Source organism: Ctenocephalides felis, unplaced genomic scaffold (assembly GCF_003426905.1).
Source record: "Ctenocephalides felis isolate EL2017-DRISC unplaced genomic scaffold, ASM342690v1 CF-g0.4_SCAFFOLD_00845, whole genome shotgun sequence".
Taxonomy (NCBI): Eukaryota; Metazoa; Arthropoda; class Insecta; order Siphonaptera; family Pulicidae; genus Ctenocephalides; species Ctenocephalides felis.
This window is the reverse complement of record NW_020536999.1, coordinates 91,035,868-91,063,144: the sequence shown is the minus strand read 5'-3', so window position 1 is coordinate 91,063,144 and position 27,277 is coordinate 91,035,868. Positions and strand designations below refer to the sequence as shown.

Sequence of the window (27,277 nt, the reverse complement as noted above, 5' to 3'; positions counted from 1 at the left end):
AAAGTGCCAAAAACTTTAACTCAGTTTTTAAGAGAACGGAGCGTCCGATTTGAATCATTCAAAAAATATTTTACTTGTATTAACAAGATGAAGAATTGATCAAGTTTTCATGAAGGCAGGTCTAGCGGTTTCGGAGATCTAGTGAAAAAAGTAAAAAAATGCCATTTGGCGGTGAAAAATGATCATTAGACATATGCACATCAAATTATTAGATATTTTATAGAGATTTTAACAATAAGTATAAATTTTGTTTACATTCTCATGTTCCGTACCAATGTTCATCCGTTAGACGGCGTCGCGGCGCTTACGCGCTTTTACAGTTTGTCTCTATACAGTTAAAGCAGTATGATTGCTTTGAAAAAAAGATCAGAATTTCCAAAATATGTCAAAATAAAGAAAACACCTTTTTTCAAAAAAAAAGTAATTTTTTGTCAAATTTATAGTATCTCAAAAATCTAATTTTTTCAAAGTAAAATTTTATCAAAAATGTTAGTCTTTTTAAAAAAATAATAATTTTTGGTACGGGAAGTTCTAGCAATTTGTCTTAAGGCACGATGCCATGCGCCCTACTAGTTTTATAATTATATCGAGTTCTTGTAGGACGTCATAATGTGAGAAACTTTTGCAGATTTTTCGATTTCATTACACATTAGTGGAAAACGAACACCTGCCTGATTAATTTAAACTTCAATTGATTTTTATAATGTTACCACTTGTCGTACGCCTCTACTATTTTAGTATATTTATATAAACCAGGGTTTATCCATAGACATACATGGTTTAATTAAAAAAGTTAATAAGGAAATAAAAATACGATTTAAAGTGACTGGCGTGAAGTGGCGTATGATGCGAGAAATCGTATTAAGCATGGCCGTCTTAACGGCGTTCTACTGTGTATATACAATTCTCCTTAGTGCACACCTCAATGATGTCGCTTGTATTAAAAATACATTTTAGAATCAACCTTTCGGCACGATAGAAGAAACTTAAAAGATTAATAGTACTCCATTTCTGATTTATTATGCACGCAAATATACATTTGACACATATGCACACACACACAGATTTATATATATATATATATATATATATATATATATATTTATATATTATGCAGGCATCCATCCAGATAATAGGAAAAAAAACAAATTTGTTAAAAAAAGTTACTTTTTTACGATTGATGTCGAATATGATGTAAATTATAATTTTTATTTATATTTATATATTTAATTTAATATTTTCTCACTTACAAAGTTCAGATTATACAGGTCAAATATGTTTGGTGATGTTCTAAAGAAATGTGTTCAATTCAAGAACACATTTCTTTATTTTCAGTAATTAGTCAAGGATATCCGTTTGATTTTTATTCTAAGATAAAAATTTTATTTTTAAGAATTCATTTCTATCTGTTTTAGTAATCAGCCAAAAACGAATTTAAATCGTCGTGTCACTATTCAAGAATCAACAAACAGAACAAGAATTTACAATCGAGAACCATCCGATGATCAATATGATAATAATTCAGAACCATCATCATTTGAAGAGGTAATAGGGCAATTTCATCTCTAAGCAATAAAAATCTTGAGTATTTTTCTTGTCGATATTGATTTTTTAATCCACTTAATGAGAATTGAAATGTAGCAACTTTTAGATGAATCACATTAAAAAATTGTGAACGCTTGCCATGTCTTCCAAGTCTAAAACATCTCATTTCATGCATTTCTACTTAGGCTTAAATGCGCATGGTAAGCATTACTTCAATATTAGTACAAATGTATTTAATAGGGTTTATACAAAAACCGACATTTCAGAAAACCGGTTTTCGAATTTTAATTTTACTAAAAAACCGGTTTTAGCCAGTTTTCGAATTTTATGTAGAAAATAAATTTTCGCTCGAATATTCTGTAATTTATCCACAAATTTAGTGGGATTTTGAGCAGTATTTGACTGAATTTATTTATTGCTCAGTTTTATGGATAGTAAACAAAATTATTTTCATTTTAATTAGTAGAACTAAAAAATAATAGTTTATCTTGATTAAATAACCTTGAAAATAATTATTCAGGCATCATTTACACATATAAGAATGAAAATATTTTTATGATAGCGAAAGGAAAGTTTTCGAATAAATAAAAATAATACATTTTTAAATAAAAAAGTATCATTGAATTAAAAAAATTAAAAAAATATCAGATACATGTTGATACATATTTGTTAATATCAATTTTAGTTTTAAAAACAATTAGGTTAAACTCCGAGTATTTTCTATTCCAAGCAATTTTAATTATTTAATGTTCAAAATTCTGATTATATTTTTGTTTAATCAAATATAAATTATAAAAATCTAAGAACATCTATCGATTTGTTACTTATACGTGTCCTTTGTTTACTCACAAAATTTCTTGAAATGTAAAATACTCTCTCACCCGAACTAGGCTTAACTGATTTTAAAGCCCGATATAATAATTTTAAGTTTTTTGTTCTTTAATTTGTGGCTTCTAGGGTTTAAAACACGTTTTTTAAAGTTTGAGTAGAGGTAGTTACTTCTTCAAGAAGTCACACTGATTTAAATTAATATATACACTATATAAAAATGTAAATTAATATATACAAAACCTGTCTGGAAACCATTGCAGACTGATAAGATATCAAATGCTATTGAACCGATATGATTTCAAGAATCAAAACGCTTTCATCTATCTTTTTGGCTATATTTGTCATTTTCCATTTATACAGTGGAAACCGACTTTTTTCACTAAAAAACCGGTTTTCGAATTCCATCATTTTAGCCAAAAAACCGGTTTTTAAAATCGGTTTTTGAAAACCGACAAACTCTAGTTTTTAATCATTTTTATTACTGTATTTAATAAATAAAATTATAGAAATAATACTTAATTGTTTTCGGTTTTCAGGCTCAAATGTATTCACCAAGAAAGTCTCTGCAAGAACCGAAAGAGCCTTCACTCTATGCCCAAGAAATGTCCCAGGACTACAAAACTGATGACATGCAAGAACTATGTAACATCTTGTAATAAATCTTTCTATTTATTAATATATTATAAATCTTTTGTAACTATTTTCAGCTGAACGAATGATTGCTGCTCCAAGGCCTCAAACGAACAGAAAGAGTTATATGGATCCTGCTGTTCAACAACATATGAGTGTGATTGAATCTAAGCGTAAATCAGGATATGAAGACAACAAAACCAAAATGAGTCAAGTATGTAATAGTTTTGACTATTTATCCAATCATTCATAAAATTGAAAGTGATACAATTGTTATTAAATCGCCAGGTGTATGATGCTAATGATGAGGACTATTATTATGAAGATGATTCTGAACGATTGCTTACTGGTAATGATGACCAGGAATGGTTTTCTGATGATACTGAGTTAAACAACCAAGTTTATGCGAATGCAGAAGATGTTCCGGAAGTTCCAAACATTGCTGATGAAAGTGGTAAGTGGAATTTATACTTGATAAGTCTTTATCCTGGTATCCTGATATCCTGATATCTTGATGTTTTAGTCCCTCAATACATGAATGAAACTATGGTTTATTATGTGGATAATGAGATTCAAACCTCACCAACATGCGATGAAAATAGAACGATTCAAAGTACTTTCAATGCTGTCCGGGATTATTTTCATGTATTGTTGATACCTCGTCACGAATATGCATTCACATTGATTTCAGTGACGTTTTTGATGTTTGCTATTTGTTGGGCAACTGAATTCATTCCTATCTTGAAAAGGTTTTGGGCTCCTGTTAAGTGCGTCAAGTTTTTCAAATGGTAGTGATTTGATGGTTTTATTAATACTTTGTAATTGAGGTTGTGGCCGAATGTGGATGGTGTCAAATTCTTAAGATATTGCACTAAAATGAGATAAATAAATTGAGTGGTGACTGAATGAGTGACAAACTTCTGTCCAATGGGTATGAATGCCTTTTGGATGAATATCGGATAATTGAATCAATATAGTTATTTTCGTTGATACTCTGTAAAGGGTGTTTTGGTGAAATGATTGCAGATGATGATTTATTGGATGTCCACTGAAAAAATGGATAAATGAATAAACATATGAAGTATTGTTTGGATAATGATGTAACTTGTAGTCAAATGCTAATTATGGCAAAGTCTTATGATGTTGCACAAAAATGAGATGATTTTATTGGATGTTGACTGAATGGATGGACAAACTTTTGGAATGCTTTTAGTATGAACATCAGATTGGAATAAGAACTCTTCTGTATGAACTCAAATTCCTCAAATTTAAAATTTGTTGAATATAGACTGATTAAACAAACCAGAAGGTATACAAACTTCTTTCTAATGGTGTATAAACAAATTTCCATACGATCGTTCAAATGGCGACAAATTTATTAATTTATTTATATTGGTCTTTCGAAATTTTAATATTGTGCATTTCTGTTTTAATGTGTGTAAATTTCGGATAATTTTTCAAATTGAATCCTAAAAATAAATTTGTAAAAACAAATGTTAAATAATTACAGAAGGACTGTTTGAAAAGTTTATCTAAAATGTTTAATGATAATAAATAATATGTGTGGTTGAATCATTTTTTTAAATTAAAAACAAAACTAGTATAGTTTATTATTATTATTATTAATTAATTATTACCAATGAATAATTAATAAATAAAAATACAATATTTTAATATAATAGAATTTATAATATATAAATAGAATTAACAATAAATAGGATTTAATTTGTGAATTACTCGTCAAGAAGCTAAACTTTATTTTTAATATTAAATATTTATTTTTTTACGAACAAGGATGGAAACTTTCATTTAATTACTCAATCAAATAATAATAAAGTTTTGACATCAGAAATTAAAGAAAATCCTCATAAATAAAAATACGATTTTTAATATTTATTTTAATTTTTAAAGTTTATCAAAGATAAAAGGTTTGTTAGGATCTTCAAGAATTTCTTGTTTTTTATCATCTTCCAAATTATTTTCTAAGCCATTTCCAATGGTTAAAAATTTCCAATCCATTCCTGGTTGTTTATCAATTTCCATATACCAAAATGATGAATTTTCACCAATCGTAGTTGGAGTGAAGCTGTAAAATAATAATTAATTATTTACTATTAAGTATTTAGTTATAATTAATTGGATCCAGTGATAATTTTTCAAAATTTTTGGTGGGGTGATTGTGAACTTTTTATTTATTTTTTTAATTCTTAGTTATTTCAACATTTCCAAAAAACAAGTGTTGTTAATGGGGCCCTCTTACAACTTCTGCAGATGTCTCAGATGTAAACGTTTATTAGTTTACACACAACAGAAATATATATACAGAAATATATATATATATATATATATATATATATATATATAATCATGGCAATCTTATATATGCAGATTTTTATGCAAATTCACATTCGATACAATCTTTGTGTTGATTAATCATGTATTCGTGTGCGCCCGTTGCATTTTTTTCATTTTTGATAAATGATATGTGCATAAACCTAAAATTATGATAGAAATGCATTTTTTTAATGTAAAACTAGAAAAATGATTGATATAAGGAAAAATATCAGATTCAAACTATGTTAATATAAGAATATATATATATATATATATATATATATATATAGATAAAGGGTCCGCCATCTAACTTTTGCAGCCATTTTGAATCTTTAGCATCCATTTTGATTTTTTGGCATTTATTTTGATTTTTTTGGCATCCATTTTGATTTTTTGGCAACCATTTAAAAGTTAGGCTACCATTTGCATTTCCCTTACAAACCAAAACTATTATTTTAAATTAAAAAAAAAAGTCAGTATTTTTTTTTATAGAATTTTCAAAAAAAAAGTTATTTGGCGGACCCTATATATATATATATATATATATATATATATATATATATATATATATAATTTAACTTTATTTAACGTATATTATTTTTTCACTGCCATGTGGGCTTTGCTGTCAACTTGTATATCTTTGGTTGGGGTGCGAACTATCTTAAAGTTAATATTAAGAGCTAAAACTTCCAGAGATTTTTTTTTATCAATTTGGAATCATTTGAGCGCTTGGGAGCAAAAAAATTCAAAAATATCCATATTAAGGACCACCCTAATATATAAAGTTCATGTCTATGATTTCATGATGTAGTTTGTACCACTGGGTAGTTCTGGCGGAAACATGCATTGTTGTTGTTTATAATGGAGTCGCTAAAAGTTGAATTAGTGAAGTTTAGTTTATAATTAGTAAGGTTAGCATATTAAATTCCATTCCGAGGTTCATAGCAATAAAATAGAGTAATCGAATTGGCTGTTATTGTTTACATACTGTACATGTACTTGGAGTTAAAACTGTTACACTTTACGGGCTTTGGGGGATGGGGGGTACCCCGGGTACCCCAATTACGATGATTGAAAGTGTGGAGGGACAAAGAGTAGTGAGAGATTTTTTTATGTATATATATAAATCCAAGGTTTTTTTTAAACATGCCACGAACACATTAAATGCAATTAAAACGTCTACAAGATGCAATCGTAAACTTGAGAAATTGATTTTTATTTTTAAATAACATTATTAATTATAACTTCAAGGGCGATTTTTTGATAATTAATTTAATGCATATTACACGTCATGCGATATATATATATATATATATATATATATATATATATGTATATTATAAAATGTAATTGTATATCAAAGTCCACTTTATAAAATACGATTTCGTAAAAGGCTTATAATTTTCATATTTAATCTAACGTTCTTTATTATAAATCACATTTCAATCTTGTTAGAAGTGGAATTTTGCCTCGAAGCAAAAACATGGCCTATTATTGCTTAATATTTTTTTCTAATTTAACCGAATCTTATAGGCGAACTTAAAGTTAACTTATATTTCTTATACAAATATAAACTTCTGCTTCGGGAAATAATGAAGTGTGTTTTATCAAATAATCTGCATCCACTTTTCATATTAATTGTTAATTGCTCATTATAATACTTTAATTAGCTACTTCAGAAAATGCTTCTAGAAAATGCATTTTTTTTTATCTAATTGTAAATCGTTCTGAGTATTATATACAAAATCTATATATTTTTATCTATAATGATTTTAATACCTTTTTATTAAGTCTTACCTGAATTTGCAAACGGTTCTTTTCCCACTGTCTACCGGTAATTCCGGAGTCAAACATTTGAAAGCACTTTTATCATCAATTTTTTCAATTGGAATTTTGTGCCATTTTATAATGTAGCTGACGCAGGTGCAATTCAGTATTTCAAAAGTTCTGGAAAAGGCGAAATAGTATTAGCTACATCGTTTTGCATATTTTTTGGTTTTAATTATTCCTCTACATTATACTGGTTGTATTCAAGATTTGTTCATGAAATTGGATAAGCCTGGCCTGTCCAACATCAGGATTATCCATGTCTTTATAAATTTCCGGTAACAGAATCAGACAGTAAGGTTCTACAGCTTTGCCAAACATTTGGATTTTGATAGTTTTCTGAAAAAATACACAATTAGGCATACATTTGTGCTAAGTCAATTACCAAACTTACCTTGTGTTCTTCAGTGTTTTCAAAGTTGATCACAAAACTCGCTTTATAATCTCCTACATGTGTTGGGTCAAACAAAACGTCCAAGATTGCAGTTTCTCCAACTGGTAACAAGAATCGTCCATCATCATCCTGAGATTTATTATCTCTGAAACAAAATTCTGCGTGCGGTGCCGGCCGCCAAGTACAAGGACGTTGACATCTTGGATTGACAGAAAATATAGAACTTTCGACAGTTTCAGAGCGCGAACAAATATCCTGATCTAAAGTAAAAGATTATAGTTTATGATACCTACGTATCATAATGATCGTTTTTACCTTTGCTCTTTAGTGACACTAGGTCTTCAAGTAGATCTTTTCCTGGACTTTTTGCGCCATCAGTGCTCAAAGCTTGTAGAATTTTTGTTATATGCACGTCTGCCAACTCTTGATCCGTCAGAACTTCATCTAAATTTACTAAGTTTTTATCCTGATTTGAAACTTGTGGGGATTCTTTCATCAAGGATGTTGACTGAAAATATAATATGGTATTTAAAATTTTTCTAGTAAAGATACATATACATATTTTGTAACTTACTGAAAAATTGATGGTGCTAGTATAATTAGGACTGAACACCAAATCGCATATTGTGACAACATACGACAAGTCTACACTTCCAGTATTGGTAATCCAGATTGCATGAATTCTTCTCTAAGAATACACAATATTTAAACAAATCACGATTGATCATAATTCTTGTGGTGTTTTCTTACCTGGAATATTACCGTATCCAGGAATTTAATATCACTGGTCAAATTGGAATCATATTGACTGGTATCAGTATGTGCGCTGATCAGGAAATGGATAGAATTTGAGGATGGGCCATAACAATTGTGTACAGCATTAGTTTTAATGACTTCATAGTTTGGTTCAGGTATTGGTGTTTCTAGTTTTCGAGCAACGTGGTATGTTTCTGAACAAATGCTGTCGGAAAAGATAAACATTGCACAATGATTTGAAACTGAGAAGTAATAAAACTTTTGTCCTTCTTACTTTGTGAGTTCTTCTTCTTTCGTCCATTTAACTTCAGTCAACGTGTCATCCCAAGGTACACTGTCGATTGATAAGGATGTCTGTAAATTTATGGGCTGAAAATTGGCTGTCAGAAAAACCTGCAAATGATGTTATGATCATTAAATTTAGTAGGAAACTTTGAAATTGATAGACGTTAATATGTACTGAAAGCTTAATTTGCTTGGAAAACTGAGTTTTATGAGCGTCAATATTGGCACATCATTACTATTTTTGTGTTTTGCCAGCATGGTCACCACTCACCTTATCCAAAGTGCACGTTTTGTCACTCTTGAAAACTGCAGTCACAATTTTCCTGTGTCCTGGGTAAAGATGAAAAAGTTTAGGCAAAAACACTACATTATTCGTTTTGCAGATATCCACTCTGTAAACGGTTTTGCTACAAAAATTCTTCATAACAAACTCCTTTTTATTGTCCTGGTTGATGTAACAATTACCTGTTTGGGGAACCAGGATTTTTAAAAGCTTGGTTTGTTTCATTTGTATAAAATATTTACCAAAGTCTAATGCGTAAACCACATGATAGGCTTCCTTTTGACTAATCTGTGACCTCAAAGTATCCTGAGATGCCTTTAGGGTTTTTTGAGTCCCCGAAAGAGAGCGAGAGTCTCTACTACTCTTGCTTTTCCTAAAAAGGTACATTCAAGATAATTAAAAAAGCTTTTCTGCAATTACTATTATTGCACTTACGTATTGGAAATAGATTTGGATCCTCTGCTCCGACTTTTTGTCGATGACTGTGTAGACAGACTAAAATTTGAAGTTCCAGTCGATGTTGTTAAATAAGGACGTAGTATCTTCAGGTCCAGGATCACTACTTCCGATTTGTAGGAATCGCCACATAGATTTATCTGAAAAAGAAATGGGTTAGAAAACTCACTCAAATTGAAGATAGTTATTCATATTTGTTAAATATACAATTTCGTGTTGCATTTTGTTGTCAATTACGAAAATATTGACACGAGCTTCATGTTTTCCGACAACCAAGGGTTTGTAGCGTACGAGAAACTCAGCATCAACGCCAATATTTAAATCTAAGCTCATGCAACATTTTTCCATCTCTGAAAAATAAAACAAAATAAGCAACATTATTTGCAACTTGATTTTTTAATCAATGTCACCTGTCTCAGCTAAAAGTAGTTCATGAGTTCCTAATCCTGCCATCAATTCAAAATTATCACAATTGTCGATCTCTACAATAGTTCTACATCTGATACCGGCATCATTTTTTATTTTGAATTTATTCTCGTTGTATTCTCCGACCAGAGTCAAAGGATACGTCAACGTCCTACTTGCATCTTCTGCAGGATCTGGTTCTAAGACAACTATCGCTGGCATGTGGCATTTGCCTAATAGTTCTAGACGAAATTCTGGATGCATTATTTGAGGAGGCAGCAGGAGGCGGGCGGTTAAAATTGATCTGTATAACTGGATAATAGATGTCGAATAATTATTCTTAAATTTTGCACAATATGACAAAAATTAACCTGGTCAATTTTCGTTGGTCTATATGTGATCTCCAGAACTTTAGTTTCCTGAGTATCCAACTCGAGAGCTTGATCGGATATTGTAAAACTAGGTATCTGTAAATCAACAATTATTAAAGAATATCAAAATAACTAATGATTTTTTAAAAGTTTTAGTTCTTGCCTTGCCTTCGATGTTAAACATTAATTTTCCAGCTACCATACCACTGTTGGTGAAATACAACTTCAATTTTATAGATTTATTTAACGTGTTTCGACCAAAAGCCAACCTCATCTCATCTTTCAAAAATATCGTACAGTCTTTCACATCTGGTTCTGTAATATCCAAAAGCATGTACTTCAACCTTCAGCGATCTTTTTCAATTTGTATTTACCAATTTCAACATCCTTGGCAGTATTTTCAATAATACTGCAATCCCTAAATATTGATTTGAAGTCTTCAAAATCGATTCTAGGAACCACACCTTCAAACGTCAACTGGAGCATCTTCATGTTTTTGTTGGGATCACACAGTTGGCCTTGCACGTAGATCTTTTCGGAACCAATTCCTAATTTATTGGCGGAGCAATTGATGGTAAATGTTGCTGCAGCATTAGGATCGATGGTGGCATTAACTGGAGATATGGTGAAGTTGCCAATTGACAACGAATTCGTAGGTTTAGTACTCCTGAAGAAGAGAAAAGAACACTGAATAAAAAATTGATAAAACGTCGAGTTATGATAAATTTTAAAAAATTTCTCTCGCTTTATATATATATATATATATATATATATATATCTGTGTGTATATGTATGTATATATAGGGGTGCCGAATGAATATACTAGGTACTAACTTTTTTGTTGATCCCACTGAAGTGGAACCTCCAGAAGATTTTTTGTCCTTGCCTTTTTTGTCTGAAATGCATCAAATATAGTGAGATATATATTTACATATAGTACATATTATATATAGTCACCTTTTTTCTGTGTAGTAGTGATGCTGACGGTATCATCAATTTTACTTAGTTCATTTTGTTGGTCTGTCACAATATTAACAGTTACTTGATGATCACCAATGTTGGTGACTGTAAACTCCTTGATTTGGGTTTTACCAACGGACATTGTGCCAAAGTCTAAGGTTGTGTCTGATAATTTTATCCTGGTAAGATAAATAGATGAAGAAAGTGATACATAATTGGGATCAACATTCGACATCACAAACCTATTATAAACAACGTGCAGCGTAATGGGAACCGTAATACTTGCTATTACTGCGTTATTCATGATGTCAATTAAACTTATTGCTAACACAGGCAACTGTAAGGAAATAATAATCTCATTGTTATCACAATTCCCTTAAACAAGTTTTAACTTTATGGTGAAATAAGAGTTGATCATACCTTATCGATTTTCATTATCTGATCAGGTGTGCAAGTGGCCCAAATTTCAGTAACTTTGTGACCGTTGGGCAATTTACCTAGAGGAGCATCGAATTGCATCCAATTTTGCATCTTGTGCAATAATTGTGTATATTGCCAATTTTCAGAGCCAATTTTAGACGTATCCATTACTCCCAAACTAGGTAAAATATAATTGATTATTATCATCTAGAGATGTAAAGAAACTTACATACAATTAGTTATAATCCGGTATAAAATGATATAATATGCAAAGCAGATTGGAATTAGTATAGCATATTAGAGCGAATTTTTAGTATGTACAACAGTTGGTATCCAAATTCATTATTTATGTTCAATTTACTCACGAGTATCCGACTTCATAGGCTCCCATGTTTCTCAATCTTATATTCGCTTCAGTTTTTGAGCTGATCAAACACTTATCAAAGTGTAGATGATCTTTGCAATCATCATTGTATGTCACGTCAACTAAAACATCATAAGCTTCGCCTTGCAGCCTCACAGTTTGAGAAAGCAGAGGAGGTTCATGCAAATCGTTGTCTAAAATCTGAAAAACAAAAAATGGTAATAGGAACTTTTCGAAATGTGTAGTAGATCAGTTTTCGTTTACCTCAACATCTAAGAATTCTTCCATAACATCATCTTCAGTTGCTGTATATATGATGTCGATTTGTTTTTGAGTAAAGGGCTCCAGTTGACCTCGTAAAGGATTAACTTCTATGGACCTAAGAAACAGGTGTTTAAAAAGTGCATCATTTTGTGCTATTCATTTACATAAATCTAAACCGTAAGAAGGAAATTCTTACGACCAACAATCTCTTTTTCTATTCACACTTTTCATTTACCTGGTTTGGTTTGACGTTTCCAAATCCTGGTACTTGCCAACCTTATGCTTTGGTTGTCTGTGCCGAGGAATTCCTAACAATCTAGGATTAGGTCCAACTCGTAATGAACCAGGATCAAGAGATTCCAAGGGTATGTCGAATGTTGTATTTGTTACCCTGAACTTGAGCAAAGCTGGTGAGTTGTTCAGGAGTTTTACAGTTCGTAGCTCTTTTCGATGCAGAAGCATTGTCTCGAAATTCAATGAATTGGGACTAATCTAGTAATGGAATAATGTGTAATATTTTAAAGCCTAAGTGATGTGAGTGCATTTACCTGTAATTTGGGAGTGAATCCATTGCAAGACACTGCTTGTTTGATGACCTGTGGTGAGTTCTGGACTCTGATGATCAAAAAGTCCAAATAATGCTTTTCTTTTTTGGGAGCCGCTCTTATGAACAACTTTGTCATCGTGTGCGCCTGAAAAATATGCGTATGTGTAATTGTCAGTGATGGCTGATCTCAACTATATACTTAAATATCATGAAATAACAAAAATGAACATTTACATATTTAGAAATTAGTAATAGTCTATTTTGAGTGTCTTTTACCTGCAAACTAATTTGTTTCGGTTCGAAAATAAAAGTACCGTCGCTTTCCAGGTCGAAATTTTCGATGAAAACTTCTACTTTCATTATCGTCGGATTTATGATGTTGATCGAGGTGCTCACTTCGTACATCCTGGATATATATATATATATATATATATATATATATATATATATATATATTTGTGTGTGTAATGTAAATACGTTTTCTCGAAAGTTATTCTATTCAAAAAATGACTAATCTTGATAAATTTTTATAAGGCTGATCTGGCTGATCTATTTCTTATTTACTAATTTTCTGCAACCACTTTAAACCACTTTTGTCTGTGTGTAAATCCTAATATAGACTATTTAATTTATTCTAAATTCTTGCGCTTTTCTAATCTTAAATTTGTCTATTTTTTGTTTAAAATGTTAGTTTGTTTCCATAAATTATTCAAGTACACCAGTTTAGTATACAAAAATTAATTAATGATATTATATTATAGTTCATGCTTTGGATTTTTTTACGTGAATATATATATATATATATATATATATATATATATATATATATTAATTGTTTAATATGAACAAAACAGCACTCAGATTTGTTTAACACAACTTTATTTTATGATTACAGACGTTTCGAGACCATGGTGTGTCTCATCTTCAGTGTAATTTCAAAAACAGTTACTTATATACTACACATTCTTTAATAATTTATTTAAATTTCATTTAATTTTTGGTATACAAAAAACACCATAAAAATAGAGTCGCAAAATTACTTGAACCTTTTGATAAGAAACCGGAAGAGCCTGGCAAAACAAGTGTTCCTGAAAAAACTTTTTTCATTAATTTTCCATATCTTGACAATAATTTTAACCAATTATCAAAAAGACTTTTCAAAAAACACAATATTCGTATTACTTTTTCTCCATTAAAACATTAAAATTTTTATATTCCAAAATTAAAGATGAAACTCCATTAACAAAAAGAAAGATATAGTTTATAAAGTAAATTGTTTGGATTGTAATTGCTCTTATATTGGCCAGACCTGCCAGAACTTAGAAAAGAGACTCAGGCAACATGAATTACAATGTGAAAAAATAGATAACAAAAAATTTAAAAGTACACTTGTGGATCATGCTAATATTAACAACCATAAGTTTGATTTTGACAATCCCCAAATTTTATTCCATGAGAAAGACTTATTTAAACGGAGCATGGCAGAATCAATGTTAATAGTTCGGACTAACAATAGCATAAATCTAAGAACCGACACAAATATTTTACATGACACTTATATAAACATCATTAATAATTTATAAATTTTTTCATTTATCTTATTCTTTTCAATAAATTAATTTGTTTTTCAATTTTATCGATTTTTGTATGCGATAGCACTCCTTTTGTTTACATTATAATGATACCCTCTCTGTCTCCATCTAGATAAGTACTTCAAATTTGTTTAGAATATTTCTGTAAGTGTTATATGTTTCTTTAGTACTGTGTCAAGCATTGCAAGGAATAGTTGGTGTTTTTTGTATACCAAAAATTAAATGAAATTTAAATAAATTATTAAAGAATGTGTAGTATATAAGTAACTGTTTTTGAAATTACACTGAAGATGAGACACACCATGGTCTCGAAACGTCTGTAATCATAAAATAAAGTTGTGTTAAACAAATCTGAGTGCTGTTTTGTTCATATTAAACAATTAATATTCGTTCCACTCATATCATAAAATTCTATATATATATATATATATATATATATATATATATATATATATATATTATTAATTTAGAAATATGAACAAACAACACTCTTTTTTTGCACTAATTTATTTAATAATAATTTCACAAACGTTTCGAGACTAGATTTGTCTCATCATCAGTGTGTTATAAATTTAAAATTTAAAATATAGAAACCTATATAAGCATTATGTGTTATCCGTTACACGTGATTCACTGTACTGAACTGAATTCTCTATCAAGGTCAAATAGATGAGTCATCGAATATCAAGTAGGAAAGAGAAGGAATAGGGCCCAAGTTTCAACTGGGCTGATGACTCATCTATTTAACCTTAATAGAGAATTCAGTTCAGTACAGTGAATTACGTGTAACGGATAACACATAATGCTTATAAAGGTTTCCATATTTTAGATTTTAAATTTATAACACACTGATAATGAGACAAACCTAGTCTCGAAACGTTTGTGAAATTATTATTTAATAAATTAGTGCAAAAAAGAGTGTTGTTTGTTTTTATTTCTAAATTCATATCTATCTATCCACTCAGAATACATTTGTTATATATATGGCATTTCTGCAGATATATCAAACTTGACATATAAATCCACAGTCGTTGACATGTGTCATGACGAATTTACTGCAAGGATAAATGACATAACATGTCTCGTGGATTCGCTAGCAAAAAATTCACGATTCTGGATATATTTTCTGAAAATTGCATTTTCATTGTCATCACATATATGTATATGATATACAAATTGTAATATTTTTAAATATTAAAGCGTTGTATTCACATATATACGTTGAAACTGATTAATTAATAATTTAACAGCCAATGAATAGATTTAAAATGTTTAAAAAAAACTAAATAGTTCTTATGTCAATAGGCAAAGTGTGCGGAAAAATAATTGCATAATATCAGGATTTAGGAAACAGATCAGCCTTACACATTTCAAAATGAAACTACAATTTTTTACTCAAAACTGGTCAAAAATTAGGTTAGAAATACACGTGGGTTGGGAATCCAATAATTACTTTAATTATTTTTTACTACTCGCCTCGGTTCTCTATCCATATACAAAGACAGGGGTATGTAACCCATTCCAAGGTAGCTGTTTCCTGAACGTAAATTGGTTTCAAACATATCTCATGCTTTGATACATCGAAAGGTTTCGCTCTCATGTTGTTTCCGAATACATTAATTGATGTAAAATCGATTCTTGGGATACAACCGATGCCTGAAAAAAACGAAAACTGTATTATGTAAGTGACATGATACCGTTTTAGGCATCTAGCGAAATTATTAAACTTTTAGGTATGTAGCATATACTTTGATTTCTGAAAAAACTACAACTAAAAACTTATTAAACTATTACAAAATTATCTATAAGGCATAAGTAAGAAAAAAAATTACCTGTGCTGGTTATTGTATATGGTTGACTTTTTCCATTGACCGACAGACTAAAAGTGCTTTTAAAATCGCCTTCTTCTTTTGGACAAAATCGTATTTTGTAGGAAACTGATTCATTTGGAGCCAGAAAAATTCTTGTCTTCAAAACTCCATCTAGATTAAAATTTAAAGATTATTATATTTGGCACCAGCACTCAGCAGAGGTTATATTGGGATTGGAATGGGCCAGGGTATTATTTTAGTTATTACCTGAAGATTCCTTTGTTTTTATCAAGGATGAAGTCTTTGCAATTTGCTTAGATGATGTTGATCTGGAAGATCGATTTCCTGGACTGTGACGAGATCCAAAAAGACTGGAAGACTTTTTTGATTTTGAGCTCTGTAGGTTGATGCTAGCTGGCAATTCTATGGACTGATTATATTTTTATACTATAATACTAACATAGATATAAAGATAAATAATGCAAAAGTAAAAACTTTGGGAAGTTAGAAATCGGTCCAAAAACTTATATAAATACTTTACCTGTATACTTTCAATTGGTTCGGCATAAGGTACCAAGGAAAAATAAGGATGTACATTTTTTGCGTCCAGAATTGGTTCTGGTCTAATAACAATGTACTCGCATTGCGATTTGTTTATTGGGATTGTTGAATCTTTATCGACCTGGAACAATACTACATTTGAAAACTTTTTAAGGTTTAAATATTTCGGCTGTTTTGTATCTTTTACAAATTATGGCTGAGAACTTACATCTGCTTGAGGGCTATAAATGCTTTTTAACAGCTTCTTTAAATAGTCAACATATGCATTTTGTTGAGTTTGTTCTATTACATGACACTGCAAACCTGAATTCTCAAAATTATCCTAAAAGTAGATATTTACAACTAAAATACTTTATTCGCAAAAAACATATATTTGAAGATCCAAAAAGCAATTGATTGGTAATGAAATACTCACGCCGTCAGAATTTTCTTGAAAATTTTCAGTCATGATCAAAATTTTCTGGAATTCTTCGATATAAGAATAGAATTTTAGTTGTGCCTGTTTTGCCATGATCTTTCCTAACTCAGCTTTGTTGTCTATTGAAAAATAGGAAAACTAAGATGTAAAATGTAAAGCAATATTCGCATATAAGGAAAATTTATGATTTGTTATATAGATAATGAAATACCTCGTGGTGTTTTGCCTTTTGCGGTATCGTCTTGCTTCTTGCCTTTTTTCCACTTTTTTCACTTTTTGCGCTTTTCACTTTCTTTTCTTTCTTTTTGTTCTGCTTTTTGTCTTTGGCAGATGCTGGTTGAGCACTTTCTATTTTCACTCTAATTATTTTTAGTAAAATCAGTAACATAATCAAGAATATCTTTTATATTTTCATTTCTTTGTACCTGTTCAATTTTTCCTCCTGTTTCTTCAGATACTGTTCCCTGCGTTCTGCAAGTGCATAAGTTTCGTACAAATATAAATCATTTCCTGTCAACTTGTCGAATTCATCGGCATCCATCAGTTCAATTTCCTTTACACGTTTCAAGTCTTTCTTGAGCTGGTTATCAGCTTCAATCCTGTGGAGAAATCAAGTACCTCACAAAAATGAATTTACTACAGCTGTATCCAAACCTGTACTCACTTCTCTTCTTCCTGCATCCATTTCAAATATCTTCCAACTTCATTATAAATGCAAATCATATACACTGTTCTATATCCAGCATCTAAAAGACACCTGATGGCCAGATCTGGTGCAACTGTTTCGCATCCTGAACAATACACCAGCACTGGTGTTGACTTGGTGATGGATTTTGATAAAGTGTAAGCACATATGGAAGTGAGCAGTTCCTGAATGAAAGGGAATTGAAGATAGAGTAACGAATTTTGAGGATTTAGAATGTTTTGCTTACCTGTGTAAGAATTTTACCAAAGTTGACACCTTTTTTGCTACCTTTGTCACTTTTTGTTTTTTTGGATTCGATCACGGTACTGACAACTGTACCAGTTTCTGTCAGTGTTTGAGAATCTGTCACATCTGTTAAAGTATCCGCTCTGGACGCCTTGGAAATTGAAAGAAACATAAGCGATAAGGGTTTTCGAGTATTAAATTAGCCGATTATCTTACCAAGCTTCGATTCTCCATGGCTCTAACGGGGTCCAAAGCGTATTGGAATTTGAATTTCCACAGTTCGATATCATCCATGATCACATTTTCTAAAATTCTGTTACCCAATGCTTCATTTAAGGCTTCTCTGAAAGGTTCTGCTTCGAGACATGCCTTATCTGCTAAGCAACTTAGAACCATATCGTCGAAGTAGCAATATGGGATTTTCAAATCGTTGCAGATTTTGAAGAATACTTCGTCGCCATCTGAAAAAATGGTGCAGTGCAGGGTTCATTGAAGTAAAAATGTACAGTTTTCAGCTTGATTGTTTTACTTGAGAATGGTGCAGCGTGTGCCAAAATCAACAAAGGCATCGGGACAACTTCTGGAGGAGATATCTTTAACATTTGTTCTACTGTGTAGCTCTGGACAGGATTGCCCAACCACATGGTGCCTTTAGATTTTTCCATTTCGTTTATGTAGTCTGCAACAAATGCAAAATTAATTAATAACAAAATCATATAATATTTAGTCAAATTAAAATGTACCTATGATGTTTTTTTCGACGTTCTCTTGGTTTGCAAATAGCAAATTTTCCAAAGACAGTGTTGGAGGCTTGTCCAATTGATTGCTGCGCCTAATTTGGGCAAATATATCAGGAATTCTGTTTTAAAAATACATTAAAATATGATATAGCTTATGCAATATTATAGATAGCACAATGGGTTAAATGAATGGGGTTACTAATAACAACTTATGAAATAAATGTATATGAATCTGTACATCATTTTATAGTTTCAAACATCTTAAATGATTATTAATAATCCAAAGGAATTTATGTATTTGTCAGATACTGCGATATTCCAATTGTATATTCAATTAATTCTGAATTGATTAACACCAGATCATTTGGATAAAGTATGTGCGTGTTTATGAGCTAAAATTGAAGACCTTCTCGATTATTCACACATTACGCATTTTATTTTAATTTTACCTTGGTGACAGTTTACTACCCTTTCGGCCCCTAAAGGTTCCAACACTCATCGTGTCAAAATTTTTCCTAGACGAATTCTGACTCCCTGATCTTACACGTCTGGGTGCCACTGACATTCTGTCTTCGTCTATACTTGTTAAGGTTCTTCGCTTTTTTTCTAATAAAATTTTTGCAACATATGTATATGAATATGTATATATGTACATAAAATTTATTCATTTACTTCCACCAGGACTTAATATCGAATCATCATCTTTGATTTGTCTGGAAAATGTTTCATTGTATAATTCGGCGTAAAATTGTTTGAAATTGGAAGGCAATTCAAAAATCATATCCCCGCCTGGAAGAATGGGCAACAGGGCGTGCCTCAAGCCGCAGTATTTGCATAAAATGCGGCAAATTGAAGCTATTTGAGCATAATCACTGAAAGTAATTGATCATGCATAAAATCGCGAAAGATGACAGGTTTGTAAAAAATATTTTTATAATATTTTAATATTATAATAATATATACTTATCGTAATCCATGAGGATCAGTTGTGTAGTCTTATTACTTTCATTGGTGATTGTTACAGTGTTATAACAATCAGTCCACGGTATCAAAGTTTCCATATTGATAAAGTCATCTGCAATTTTTAGATGGTTCTCTTCGCACCTGCCTTCTAGAATAATATCAGTTTTGAACCCACCTGACATGGCTGATATACGAATGGTAGCTAAATAGGACCCCTGAACAAAATTGGTTATTTATTTTCTATATTTGTCAAATATATTTGAACTTAAACGTGCCTGACACTCAGGAACAAAGTATACATCCAAAGTTCCGTTTCCACCAATTTCGAAATAACCAGTTTTAGGTTCCACTTGGAATGGATACTTATATTCGTTTGATGCTTTTATTGGTTTTCCAGATTTAGTTAAGATTGAAACAGACCATTTGCATGGAACCAGACCACTAGAATTAAAAATAATTGTAACAAAAAATCAAATTAAATTTTCATTTTTCATTTCTCTTACACATTTTTCAAAACAAGAGTCATTCTTTTAGCTCGTTCATATATTACAGTCCCAAAATCTACATTATTGGTTTCTTGACCCAGATAATTAGTGATTCTGACAAAAGGTCTCGTTACCACAGCTTGTATTAAAATTGGTATAGTCAAACCAAGATGCACCTGGAAGTATATTAACCAAATTGTTTTTTTGGTGATTAATTGTTGGTCAAGATGTACTTACGTCTATGTATGTTGTTCTGCTGAAACTAAACATATTATCTTCGTGATTGAAATCTTCGGATAAGGGTCCAAAACGTACATGCAGTTCAGCGTACTGGTTAGTAGTTAGGGTTAAAGGTTTTCCTGGGACCTTAAAATAATATATTTATTAAATAATAAAGCATATACAAATTATTTTTTTCCCTACATTATTTTTTCCAGTACGCTGCCTAAGTTCGATCCTCAGTCCATGTTCTTCATAGATTGGTCCTCCCATCAGTTTAGCTCGGATGTCACCAGCAGGTGCAGGAAATGGTCTCAAGAGCAACTTTATAGTTTCTGGATTAGGATTGAGAACCAGGCAAACATGACGCACCTGGGAAATGTATGAAATAAAAACTATTCACGGTAAATATGTCAATTTCATACTTTTGATCCAATTTCGACTACTCCCAATTCTATACTGTATGCAGGAAGTATTGGTTTCGTGGTAATTGGATGAAAATTTCGAAATTTTGTTCTTGTGCAAAACTCTGACAACATGGTAGACAGTTGTAGGTCATTGGCTACGAAATGAGATAGTAAATGACGTTCTAGGGCCAGGTCTAATGCTTTCTTTGTTGGAAAGTCTTTCTGAAAAAAATATGGAATATATGAATGATTGAATGATTGTTTAATAGTTGTTTTTATATATACAGAGTAATCAATATATTCCCATTCGGATTCTTGCAAAGCCACCAATTCACAATCTGTTATTTTTCTTGGAAATTCACTTTCTGTTTCATCAAGTTCCTCGAAATCTACAAAAGTATTAGTAAGGTAAAAAAATCACTTTTCATATATTTCCAAATATGAAATTTAAATATCAATTATTTATTCTGTTTTTTTCTGATTTCGATTTGTTTGCCAAAATATTGTACCATAATCAATAAATACCTTGTCTAATTTCAAATTCTTCCACAAACTCAGTATCCTCAACTTTTTCTGTTTCATTAACATCGTTTACATCTTTTTTACCCTTATCTTTCTTTTTCTGGTCTTTATCTACTTTCTTTTTTTCTTTTTTCGAAGTCTTTGGCTCTGGCGGTTTGAAAACCAATTTTTCAAAATCGCATTCATCTCTAGTCGTTGAACTAACTTCTAAAACATTCAAAAATTAACAATAATTTCTTAATGCTGATATACGAGTATACCCTCAATATCTTTTACCAGAAACTCTGCTAGTTATCATAGGTATTTCACTGAAGTCGTAACACCTTTTTGTCAAACATGCTACAGTTTCATATTGTATATTTTTTGGTGCAGAGAAATTTCTTTTTGCCTCCAAGTAGATTTGGAAATATGATCCCAATCCAGTGATATGAATTTGTATTGCACGTAAAGGAGGTATCTAGACAAGTAAATTGTGATTAGTTATAATTAATTATCAGGCAATGTTTGTGATCATTTTTACCATCAGAGTAAAAGTTTCTTCAAATTCCATGCACAATCCTGGTTGAAATTTAACTTCAAACTCTGCTTCTTGGTTAGGTTTCAGTGATTCGAAGCGACATGGTGATGTTATTGCAGAACCCGAGCATAACCCTTGTAGTTCTGTATCTGCAAAAGAATTTTAATATAAAATTATGTAAATTTGTAAATTAATTGTTCATATTTACCTGGATCCTTCCAAAAACGATTTGGACAACATTGAGATATTATGCCATTCAAAGGGCAAAGTCCTGTATTTTTAATTACCACGTTTTTGCTTTCAGATTTGTAGAACATCTAAAATTGATTTACTTAAAAATATGATAAATCGATTTACTTAAAGATTATAGATGTTTAAATTTACCTGATGTCCAAAATCCAAGTCTGTGGTATTTATTTCATACTCTAGAAATCCATCTTGTCCTTCCAAAGTCAAAACCATTGGAATTCCACCTTTGATGTTACATTCTGCTTCAATTGATATTTTTTTATTTGGTAAGGGATCAAAACCTATATTTGCTAGCACTACCTAAAAATAAGAAAGGATTTAGAATTTATCACAAAAATTCAAAAAAATATTCAATAACAGGTTATTTACCTCGTAGCCTTTTAGAACTCCTTTCCAAGGCATAATGGTAAAAGTTTTAAACGAGCAATCATCATCATATTTCTTTAACATTTTCAGGGCTTCCAAATCTTCCCTGATGCTTAATCCTGGCGCCATCATTTGCCAGAGTATTGGAACCACTTTTTCTTTATCGATTTCATGGTGGAAGACTATTGGTATGCTCAATTGCTTGATTTTTTCTTGGATTTCTGTTTTGCGTTTTGCTTCAGCTTCTGCTTTTGCTGAACCTTTAGTGGAAGCTTTTTCTGAACCTTTTTTGCCACTTTTGCCTTTTGCTGGTTTCGTTGGTGTTGTGGTTACAGATGGTATGGATTCTGGCTTTTGGGCAGGATCTACATATCAAATATAAGATTATTTGTTTACTCAGAATGGATTTATCAACATTTAAGATTTTAAAGATAATAATGGTCATTTTGGTCATGAAAATTATTCATTGTAAAGAAAAATCATTCTATTAATTTATAAATCCAATAAATCAAAGGAATTGTACCATTAAATTGTTCTTCTACTGGAGTAGTTGGCTTCAAGTCTTCCATGATTTCTTCTTCTGAACTTTCTATGTCTCCTTGACGATCTTCTTCATCGTGCTGCTTTATTATCTGTAATTTTGCATTGACATTAGTTTTAATTATCAGACAAATTATTAAAAATATGGAATAAAAAGAAGTAACGAAAGCTCTTTAGAACATAATATTCATTACCTCAGTATCTTCAACTTTAAGAGATTCCCGTCTCCATTTCCACTCGTATTGTACTTGAAGAGGGCTATGGTTTGCAATGGCAATTGTAGCACCACCTTTGCAACCAAAAGCAACATCTAAAAACTCTACTCGGTTGGGACACAAAAAAACTGTTGGAAAATGAACATCAGCAAAAATCGCTATATATTCCTGGAAATATAACAAAATGTGATTGTAATGAAGAAATGCATATTGAAGTATTAATTCTCACCGATTTGGAGTGCCCATCATAATGTCCAGTTAAAAATGTATTATAAGTTGTGGAACACTTAGGTTTACAATATGCAGAATTAAAAAGAACTCGAATACAAGAAGTTTCATATGCATCCAAAAATATTGTTTGCGAATCATCGTAAGTCACTTTTTCTTCACACCATTTAATCTGTTCGTGAATTTCTATCAAAAATGGCATCTGCAAAGTAAAATTAAGGGTGCAAGGTACACTGTATTTGTTCCTCAAGTTGACACAAGCTGAAAAGTATCAAGAATTAGGTAACTATTCACATATTCATGTTTATTCTATTGAACCTGTTGGTTTGTCTTTAATGCATCCATTCTCGTCTGCTAGTACTGTAAAAATTACATTTCTGGGTGTGATTTCTAACTCTGGTTCCACAAACGTTGTCCGAAACACTGATGTTACTAAAACTTCTATAATTGTAGACTTTTTACCGACGACGCCCTGGAAAGAATTTTAATCATTATAAAATCAAACTACCAAATGCATGCAGGACAATGATGGAATGTATGTTACCAAGAGGTACCAGAGGTCATCAATTACTCCTGGTTTGTTGCTTGAGAAGTAAACGTCAACAGTAGCCTTGCTGTACGGCTTCATCACAAATTCTCCAGGAACTATTTTGAAAAACCCACTGAAAAAGACGATAATTAGGCCAAAGAAATACATCAATACCAAAATAGAAAAGTGACGGCAAAATACTTGTTAATGGTTATTATTTATATATACCCCTCAATTGGTGATTGTTTAGGTTTGGGTCTCTCAAATTTGCTCCAAGTAAGTGCATGTCTCTTTGGACCACAGTTTTCCAATATTATAGTCCTTCTGTTTTGAATCTGCGTCCAAACTTCACCGATTTCGAAGCATGTTTCCAAATCAGGAGTGCATTTTATGCTTGTACCAACGCCGATGGCTTCTACGATAACAGTCTGAAAGAAATATATATATATTTTTACAAAAAAATAATAAAGATTTGTAGTAATATTCACCATAGGTGAAGAATTTTGGACGTAGACACGTATTTTGTCTTTGTATTCTCCTGCTTCACACATCTTTGTGAAAACTTCAATGACCACCTTCTGGCCAGGACTCAAAAAGCCTCCTTCAGGATTTGCACTACACCATAGGTCTTTCACCTGAAAATATTAAGTTGTAAATTGATGCCTCCTTGATTAGAATTACATTAAATTGCTTACACATTCCACTGTAAATTTAGTTGGAATCAAAGATTCATTAGTCAAGACAAAGGCACTCGTTATTGTGGTGTGCAAAGGTATTTCTCCCAAACGAATTTTTTTGCACGACAAGTCAAATTTTGGACCAGAACACTGCATGCATATTTTCGAAACGTTTCTTGGCTTCGTTTCGCCCAAAATTAAAATACTGGAAGAACGAATGTCAATCGGGAGAAATTCAATTTCAAAATAATAAAGTACCTTATATGGTCTTTGATGATTCCAGTTTTGTTCGCTGTGATGACGACTTCGATTTTTACACTATCGTTTTCTTCCAAAAAAAATTCAGTAGTTCCAACGCACTTTATCCAAACTGGCGCATCGGAACTCGTCTACAACGTGTATAATTTAAACTTAACAATTGCTATCTGTTTCTTAATTTGATCAAAATTATTTTGTACCTCTTCTACAATTCTGAAACACCCAGCTCCATCAGTGCTCTTCAAAAACAGAGTCATCGTGTAGGGCATCCAGATGATAATATCATCTAGGTGAATTCTGTCAGGTTGACATTCGATTTCAGGAGTAACGGCTTTATGGCATGCTTGCACAACGTATTTTCCTGCTCCTTCATAATCAGGCATTGTGATGATCAAATTGGTGGTATGCGAACGCAATTTGTTTGCTGTCAAAGTTACCTGGAAGTTGAAGATGTTGAAGGAGATGGGAGCTATATGTCATTTTAGTTTTACCTCTATGTCTATAAATGAATTGGGTTGCAATGTACCCGTATTGGGAACCATTTGGTACTCTATTGGCGATTGTGGTAGTTGATAGTAATCATTTTGACCACTTTGCCAATCTAAGGATATAGCATCGCTAATGTCACTTTTAACGCTGGATTGTTCACCCCATTCACTGGAACCTCCTGCAGAATAATAGTAATGATATAAATGACCCTTTCATGGCTACAAATGTATCTATGTCTATTTACCTGAATCAATATTACATAGCAGATTGATATCTTTGGTTCCATCCAAAATTTCCTCATTGACTAGTATTTTCCGTCGTGTGTCCTTCTTAATTCTTTTATATAACAAATCGGTTAAGAATGTATCAAAATATTTTAAAAAGTATCGAAAGTTGTCTTCGTTTTTATCCAATTCTTCATCTTGATCTGCTTCAAGTACAGATTCTTCTGTGTAACTCCTGCAACAAAAAATAAAATCAGATTCAAATATAACTACAAACAAATAAAGATACAGCTAATTTGATATCTCACGATCTGTAAGAATCAGGTTCAACTCCACAAAAAATTCCTTCGTCTTCAGATGTGCTCTCATTTGTAGAAAAGTTTTCGTTGATGTATCTTCTTAGCATTACCTTTGGATAAAATTGAATTAAATGCATACTTGTCATGGATCCGTTACTATGATTTCTCAAAAGTTACCTTTTCAATTTTGAGTGGCATTTCAGTTCCTTCGGAAGATATTTCATATCTTATTGGTATTGTGCAAGGATTTCTCAATCTCAAAATTTTTGTGGTAGATACTCCTTCAAATGGTAACTCCAATTTAATATTAATTAATCATAATAAAATTGTTATAATACTACCTGATACACACCTAAAATCACGTATGCAAAAACCATACACTTTACTGGATTTCCCTTGTTGTCCGTCACGTGAATTCTAGGCCAGACTATACTGCCACTATAATGCAGTAACAATCTTTGGAACTAGATATCAAGGATTATTTAGGATTTCTACTTACGTTATATTGATTTTAAAATACTGCATACTTTCTTCGACGAAGTATTTAAATTCTTCAACGAATGGACCCATCGAGTTGCTGGTAAATTTGAGTATGGAACTCGCGTAAGCAGAAGGTTCCAGGTAGAAGCATTTGGGTTCGGAGGAAATGTTGGCGCCGACCAAGGTTGCCGGCTTATTGCAGGCGTGTACGGTTGCTGGAATCGGACCTGGAGAATGGAAAGCTTAACAGAATTAGTTGTTTTTATTAAATGAATTTGCATTTACCGTTGTTGCTGAATAGTATTTGGTAGTTCTGGATCTCGTTAATGACGACGTTTCCAGCGTCTATAGTTTTGACGTTTAATTTTACGTTTGGACCTAAAGGACAGGCTTTGATGGTCAACGTAGGTCTCTGGGCGATTCCTGCAAAAAATATATACTTTAGAAAGATTTATTGGAACTATTAAAGTTAAAATAGTATACCTGAAACGTTTAAGTAAGCCTTGACTTCGACCGTTTCATTAAACTTGGAATCGCTGCGTTGTTGTGGCTTGTGAAAAATATCAATATGGGCAAACGAATCAGCAAAAATTTCGCCACTCTGAAAAAACAATCAAACGGTATAAAATGCGCATCTTAAACATCAAAATATTATCTTTAATCCTGACCTCTGGAACGAAAGTAAAATCAGGATGCGAAAATAGGACAGGTTTCGTCATAAAATCAGAAATTTCATCCTGAGCAATCCTATTCAAAACAACCTCATGCTGATCTTTACTGAAAGCCAACATATCATAAACTGCTCCGCTGTGGGAACGTTGAGCTTCATAACCAGTTATAGATTGCATCTTTTCAGATATTTTCATTTTGGCTTCATTTTCTGGT

The 27,277-nt window shown here is 31.5% G+C and overlaps 1 protein-coding gene across 1 annotated transcript in view; it reads left to right on the top strand.

The window, feature by feature from the left end:
• Positions 1 to 27,277, top strand: part of LOC113363905 — a 33,000-nt gene that overhangs the window by 1,931 nt on the left and 3,792 nt on the right. The window contains exons 2-5 of the mRNA XM_026606386.1: positions 1,416 to 1,545; positions 2,913 to 3,018; positions 3,084 to 3,220; positions 3,295 to 3,460. Of these exons, the coding sequence (XP_026462171.1) occupies positions 1,416 to 1,545; positions 2,913 to 3,018; positions 3,084 to 3,220; positions 3,295 to 3,460 (539 nt within the window). The remainder of the gene's footprint in view (positions 1 to 1,415; positions 1,546 to 2,912; positions 3,019 to 3,083; positions 3,221 to 3,294; positions 3,461 to 27,277) is intronic.